The 7,404-nt window shown below is 38.9% G+C and overlaps 1 protein-coding gene across 3 annotated transcripts; it reads left to right on the top strand.

Moving 5' to 3' along the window:
* The first annotated feature begins 2,435 nt into the window (after positions 1-2,435).
* On the top strand, positions 2,436-6,496 carry LOC110943432 (ubiquitin carboxyl-terminal hydrolase 12). 3 transcript variants are annotated; one of them, XM_035990136.1, is made up of 5 exons: positions 2,436-2,541; positions 3,347-3,384; positions 3,464-3,584; positions 3,691-3,848; positions 6,191-6,496. In XM_035990136.1, the coding sequence occupies exons 2-5, from the start codon at positions 3,378-3,380 to the stop codon at positions 6,343-6,345; spliced, it is 441 nt and encodes a 146-aa protein (XP_035846029.1). In that variant the 5' UTR covers positions 2,436-2,541; positions 3,347-3,377; the 3' UTR covers positions 6,346-6,496. The 3 variants fall into 3 exon arrangements, with proteins under 3 accessions (XP_035846029.1, XP_022040874.2, XP_035846028.1); XM_022185182.2 differs by having other exon boundaries at positions 2,437-2,541; positions 3,464-3,593; XM_035990135.1 differs by having other exon boundaries at positions 2,465-2,571; positions 3,464-3,593.
* Positions 6,497-7,404: the final 908 nt, after the last annotated feature.

Genomic DNA, 7,404 nt, shown 5'->3' with positions numbered 1-7,404 from the left:
AAAATACCACTTGCAGATACGTAGATCCGCTAGTTTTAAACACTATTTTACAAGTAAAAATACTTTTACACAAGTTCATGTTTTTCGTGTGGTAGAGTTTCACCTTTTAACCCTTGTACCGTCCGAAACAAGCTTATGTCAAGATCCATGATCTTAACCAAACCGGGTTAAATGGTGATCCGAGCTACCACAACGTAGATCGGGCTTAAATATTCACAACTTTCAAATACTACAACTTTTACACAACTATTATGCTTTTAACCAACAAGATTCATGTTTTTAGTAGACTTTAAAGCTTCAAAATGCAAGTTTCCGAGTTTTAACCGTTACAAATCTTATTAACCACCTTAGATTAGTTCGAGGGAGTGTTTTAAGTGTTATACCTCTAGCTCGAGGCTAGGGAAGAATCTATGCGAAGAAGTGGTGGATAAAAGCAAGATAACGAGGTCCTTTGCCTTCCGTTAGCTCCAAGACTCCTTATGCATGACCCTTGAAGCTTGTAGATGATTGGAATGTGAAGAACAAAATCGAAAATGGATGAGTGGGGGTGATGGGGGTTCGGCCGTAGCTTGAGGGAGAGCAAGAGAGAGTAGTTTGGTTGTGATGTGTGTTGTGATAATCTCATGTGTTTAGACAAGTTACTTATAGACAAAATGAAAGTGATTAACCCTTGGATTTTGTGTCTAGTTGATACTAGACATGTTTAATTAAATAATCAACAATAGGACATGTGTGTCCCCCTAGTTATGGGGCCGGTTACAAGGGGGGGGGGTCTTGGTTCGATTCCAACAAGTTTAGTTAGGGTTTAGTTTGGTTAACTAGGTTAGATTAGGGGTTAACTCGGTTAGTGGTGTGATGTGTTATAATGCGGGTGTTAGGGTATTCAGGGACCCTAACTGGCTCAGAAAAAAGATCAATATTGTTACTGTCAATATTTTTATGTCCCGGGTATAGTCCGGTTGTTTGGTTGGATAGTAATCCGTTAAAGTGCTTAACAAAGCTTTTAAGTGTCGTAAATAACATTTTTAGTGACACAACTTATTCTCCAAAGTGTCAGGAATATTTTCCTCATGTTTTGACACTTTATTAGTTAGCCAGAAGCTGATATGTTAATTAAAGTGCTGTGTTTTGTGCTCGGAGTATGTTTTAGGCACATCCAGTCATTATATCTTATTATTAGAGACGCAGTTTTATAACCCTTGTATCCCTACACTCGCTATGGGTGTAGTAAAATATTTTTGGCTCATACAGGCCTTAGGGGCAGTGTCTGCCTGATGCTGGCTTTATCAGCATGTTGAATAGATTATCCGTTCTAATGCTACTGTGCTTTTGTGCATCATGTTTGTCACTAAGGTTCAACATGTAAATAGTGTAGTGACAGTATGTAAAGTATGATGCAGGAATATACAAGTACTAGAAATCAAGTAGCAGTTCATCAGCAATTTCAGGTAAGCACAGTAATTAAGCAGCAATTAATTATTAATTAAATCGTACGGATACCTGGTTTAGTGAGGGTTGTCACACAAAAGTTGTGTAGAGTTTCTCTAGCTACACGTGCAGACATTTTTAAATAGTCATCCATAATGTCCGAACTATTGCCGTACGCTAACTGCCTAAGTGCGGCCGTGACCTTTTGCCACGTACTAAATCCTAATTGCCCGGTTACATCGGGTTTTTGTTTGAAATAATCATATTTCTCCTCAAGATCTCTAGATATTCTTAAAAATAAGTTTTTACTCATACGAAAACGACGCCTAAACATTTTTTCATCATACTTAGGTTCCGCTGAGAAGTAATTGCTTACCAACAAATCGTTAGCGGTGTGCCGTTCACGAGCGATGTACCTCCTCCTCCGTTTAGGTTGTTGAGTCTCTTCCTCTTCCTCATCGTCTTCGTCTTCCACGATAGCTTTCACCACAGCCGCGATCGTTTGTAGAAATATTTCCGCACCATCGTCAGATGATGATGACGATTCACTATAACTTGAAGAACTCATGGTAATATTGTGTTTTATGTGTTTGATATTGTGTGAGAAAAATGTTAAATGTGGTAAGTATATATAAAGGAAAAAAGCTTTTTTTTTTTTTAAAGAAAACTAGCCCCCAACGGCTACTTTGAATGGGCCACTCAGCAACCGCCATGTCACCTTGCTCCTCCGCCCCACGCCCGGCTTGAAACCCAAGCCCCAAGGGCCACGCCCTAAACCCAAGCCCACCCGGGGTGGTGACTTGGGCGTTTTACCCCAACCCACGCCAAAACTCCCGCCCCAAACCCAAGCCCACAAGAAATTATGGTCATTTCAAATAAACTAACTGAATATCTGAACGGTGTTAGTGTAGGTGAAACCACATGGACTGTATTATTAATTTTTAAACTAATGAACTAAAATAGTAAATTTTTAGGGACGAAAAAGGTAATTAACTTTTTTACTCTATTATTTTAGTTACCCCATCCCTTTTTCCCTTTTTCTCCATCTAAGGGTTTTCTCTGGAACCCCTCACCGCCGATTCTCCGATCAAATCCCGCCACCGATCGCCGTCGGTAACTCTCACGACTCCGCCTTCCGTTGATGTAACAACAACAATCATAACATCATTTCATTTGATTTCATACACGTACACACACACACACTAATCTCACACACTCAGTCACGTACGATACACATCTATTGGTCGTATCTCTGTATCTGTAATTGCTGTTTTAAGATGTTTGATCACTCTATTTTTATCTCTGTTGTTTTTGAAACTGTTTGATTTTTAGGGTTTTGAACGAATGGGTTCTGCTGCCCAATTGGATATTTTGACACCACTCGTTATTATGTGTATACGAGCCGTATATAGACACCTCACACGTATATGTTGCGTGAGGTGTTATATATATACACGAGTCGTCTTGGTTATGTAAAAAAGGATATGTGATACCTGAAGATATTTAGACCATGCGTAGTCGTTGGGGTGAATAATGCCCCACCCTAGGGTGTTGTCCGCCATGTGTCGTCCATGGGTGTAGTGGGATGTGGGCATTATGTTAAAAGGGGTGTAAAGAATTAAATAAATAAAAAAACCATTCAAAAAATTGATTGGCTAAAGAAGAAGAGGTTAAATGTGATTGGACCATCAAAATGGGGGCTTGGGCGTGGGATATCCAACGCCAAACACAAAAATTTCAAAAATAACGCCCACAGGGGCCGAAGACGGGCGTGTTTTGGCGTAAGAAAACGCCCCAAATTCAACGACTACGGGTGGTCTTTTATACTTGTCATTAGGGTGTGTCATTATCCAGAGCCTTTTGGATTTGCTTATTATTATTATTATTATTATTATTATTTTTTGATTTAATTATGCAGTCGGAAGGCGAAGAGTGCTGCCGCTCAACAAATGGAAGGTATGGTTTGGTGTTGTAGATATATGTAACTTGAGTGATAGTTAGTAAACTAACATATGTAGTACCCTTTTTCGGTCAGAAACTGTTGATGCACCAGTAGTTATTGATCCTCCATGGGCAGCAAGGTTCACTTGGACAATAGAGAATTTCTCAAAAGTGACTGCCAAAAAGTTGTACTCTGATGCTTTCTTCATTGGGGGGTATAACTGGTATCTTTTGTTTTAGCTGTTATCCAATTTCTCAATCATTTTAGAGTAATTGTGGTGATTGGTATATAGTATTTTGCTGACATGGTGTCTTGGTCAGGCGACTGCTCGTTTTTCCAAAAGGAAACACCACGGACCATTTGTCAATGTATCTTGATGCTGCTGATTCCATTTCATTGCCACATGGTTGGGAGACCTATGCTCAGTTTAGCGTATCTGTGGTTAATCGAACTCATAGCGAATCCACCATTCGAAAAGGTAATTAATCTGTACAAGTTAATTACTCTACTAATGAAGCTCTAACAACAAGCGTACCAAGTAAATCCCACAAATAGCTACTGGCGCCGTTGATACAGGTAGGGTTGGGCGTTGTACAAGCAAATTTCCGTAGCATTTTGTATTTACAACGCTTAGCCCAAGTTAGTAAAGATGCATAATGAAATTATGTTCTATAAACATATTAATTACAAGTTTTCAAGATCCTGAAGAGAGTCGAACAAGTTTCGCATTGGCTAGTTAATATCATGAAGTTATTTGTAGTTCATGCTTTAATCTTGGAATGTAGGTAACTACATTTCTTATGTATTTTAGGCTACTTTTTTAAGGTATTTGGATGAATAAGCAAATATTGTATTGCGTATTTTTTTGAGATTCTATGTTATACTGAAGGAAATTTTGAGAAATTTCTAGTTTCATGAATCATGCATAGTTATTAAAGGCAATAGGCGCACTCAAGGCGTATAGGCCTCGCCTGGGGCCTAGGCGCAAGGCGCAAAAAAAGTGAGGGCCTGAGAAAAATAAAGCGCTCAACAAGAAAAAATTAATAATATTTTATGTATTAGGAAATTGACATTATTCTTCAAATAAAATAAACTAAAGATATTATATATTAGAGTTAAATGCTTGGTTGGTCCCTGTGGTTTGCAAAAATTGCAGAATTGGTCCTAGTGGTTTACTAATTACACGCGCGGTACCAAAACTTGTCAAAAATGAACTCCTTTGGTTCCTAGCCCTAACCTCAGTTAAATATCTCTGTTAAAACACCCCATGTGCTTGGCACATGAGGGTAATTTGGTCATTTCAGCTCCTTCCCACCCCACCTCCTTCTTCTTCCCCAAACCACCACCACCATCTCAGCTCCTCCCCCTAGTACAGTACTCCTCATATGTCTCACACTCGCAGCAGTCACACTCACTGAGTCAACTTAGCCACCGTTCCCCTGTGACTCGTCCAAACCCACCACCAAATCATACCCATTTTGCAACTCACTCTCCCCGGCTCCGCCCGAGTCAAAGACCTGGTCTCACGCCTGACACTCGACGAGAAGATCTCGCAACTCGTCAACACTGCGCTGGCGATTCCCCGACTCGGTGTCCCGGCGTACGAGTGGTGGTCGGAGACTTTGCACGCGTTTCTAACTCCGGTTACGGTATTTTCTTCAATGGCACTATTAAATCGGCTACTAGTTTCCCACAAGTTATTCTTACTATAGCTTCCTTTGATGCTGGACTCTGGTATCGAATCGGTCAGGTGACCTCACTTGATTTACTACTCACATTTTTTATATTTTTCTTTTTAATTATTTCTCAATGATCGAATCGGTCAGGTTTGGACAAGTCACAAGCGAACGGTGGCTGAGTTGACTCAGTGAGTGTGACTGTTGCGAGTGTGAGACATATGAGCAGTACCGTACTAGGGGAGGAGCTGAGATGGTGGTGGTGGTTTGGGGAAGAAGAAGGAGGTGGGGTGGGAAGAAGGAGCTGAATTGACCAAATTGCCCTCATGTGCCAAGCACATGGGGTGTTTTAACAGAGATATTTAACTGAGGTTAGGGCTAGGGACCAAGCGAGTTCATTTTTGACAAGTTTTGGTACCACGCGTGTAATTAGTAAACCACTAGGACCAATTCTGCAATTTTTGCAAACCACAGGGACCAACCAAGCATTTAACTTTATATATTATTTACTATCATCTATTTAGTACCAAAAGTTATAAAATATTAGTGTATTAGCATAGAAAAGTAGTTTTCATTAGATAAAAGTTGTAATCTAGGTGGAATTTTATCAGAATTTAGAGAACTTGGCCGGAAACTCTCCGGATCTAGGAGTCTTGTCGGAATCTGCGCTTAAACCATTACCTGAAGACTTAAAGCGCAATTGCCTTGACTTAAAGCGCAATTGTCTCGCCTCGCCTGGAAATTGGGCCTAGGCGCAAAAGGCGATGGCTTTTAACAACTATGGTTTCATGGCAAATATTCTATTGCGTATTTTTTTAAAACACATGAAGAGACACAGAGTGCAAAAGTGAATGTTCATTTGGGCATTTTTCGATCTGAAGGGTACATGGCACAATGGCTGTGTCTGTTATTGACACTCTAAAATGTGGATGCTTTGTCGTATTTAGAGTGTCAATCATCGCTTTTTGGCTTACGATTCTGCATTTTGTGTGTTTTCCATATAAAAACATTAATGTTTACCTTAAGACATTCACTTTTATAACAAGGTCGTCTTGATGGTCAAATCATATAACATATGACGTCTCTAGTTGTTGTAAACGTGAAAACAAGAAAGTGATAATTATGACTGTTTTATCCTCTACAGACTCCCAGCATCGGTTCAATGCACTAGAAAGTGATTGGGGTTTCACGTCTTTTATGCCTCTTAGTGACCTATATGACCCCAGTAAAGGATATCTTCTAAATGATACATTCATAGTTGAAGCTGATGTGGTAGTCAAGAAAATCCTGTATAACTGAAGCTGATGTGGCAGGCCAGAATGTTGTTGATGACTAGTTAAACAGGTGGTGGACTAATCATGAAAATGTCATGAGATTGTATGGATCCGTACGGAATGCTAAAATAAAGTTATTCTAAATAGAGGTGTACAATCTGGGTTTTTTTTTTTTTTTTTTTAAAACCGGTCCGGTTTTTAACCGAACCGGTTTTTAAATCACACCATGAAACCGGTTTTTCTATAACCGGTTTTGGTTTCTAACAGGTTTTTGTAACCAAAACATATAACAGGTTCCAGCCGATTCGGGTAGGTTATAAAACTGGTTTTAAATAACCTGGTTTTTAACTGAAAATAAAAACCGGTGCAGAATGTAGCACAGTTTGCTGTTTTTTCTGCAGGAAAAATGCTGCATTTTTTTTATGTTTTTGCGCGGAAAAAAGCTGCATTTTTTTTATGTTTTTGCGCGGAAAAAAGCTGCAGTTTTGTTTGCAGAAAACACTGCTGATTTTTGGGGGTTTTTTTGCTGAAAAAACCAGCAGATTGCAGCTGCTGTTTATTGCTGTAAAAACTGCAGAAAATAACTTATATATTGCTATAAAAACCCGATGCAGAAAATCAGCAGAATGCAGCTGCTGTTTATTGCTGGGAACACAGTTTTTTGTTTTTTTTTTTTTTTGCAGAAAAAACCTTATAAATTGCTATAAAAATGCTGAAAAAAATCATTTTTTTTTAAAAACAAACACGTTAAACATAAAATACGATTCATTTATTAAACGTTAAACCTGAAAAATCATCAAACATAACAATGGAAATACATAAACTTAAACTATTATCCGCAAGAACGTCCACTAGTGTATAATTTTTTAGTGGAACTAAAATACTAATATATCTTGATTAGCGTCATTTAATCTCCGTCACCGCCCGAACCGGAACCATTGCGAAGGTATTCATCATATGTGGCTTCTTCGTTGGTAAACTGAGGAAACGACAAGGAAGTCGATTTACATTCTTCGTAAAACCTAGCGCCCAAAAAGGTACAGGTTGTGAATTTTTGGATTATTTTTTTTATTATGGATTAACT

Source organism: Helianthus annuus, chromosome 5, assembly GCF_002127325.2.
Source record: "Helianthus annuus cultivar XRQ/B chromosome 5, HanXRQr2.0-SUNRISE, whole genome shotgun sequence".
Taxonomy (NCBI): Eukaryota; Viridiplantae; Streptophyta; class Magnoliopsida; order Asterales; family Asteraceae; genus Helianthus; species Helianthus annuus.
The sequence above is the reverse complement of the archived record's forward strand: the minus strand, read 5'-3'. Positions and strand labels throughout refer to the sequence as shown.

Bases quoted from the DNA above. Each gene is read 5' to 3' on its own strand.
- LOC110943432 (XM_022185182.2), top strand. The intron at 3,594-3,690 runs GTATCTTTTGTT...TGTCTTGGTCAG, and splicing joins TTCATTGGGGGGTATAACTG to GCGACTGCTCGTTTTTCCAA. The intron at 3,849-6,190 runs GTAATTAATCTG...TATCCTCTACAG, and splicing joins CGAATCCACCATTCGAAAAG to ACTCCCAGCATCGGTTCAAT.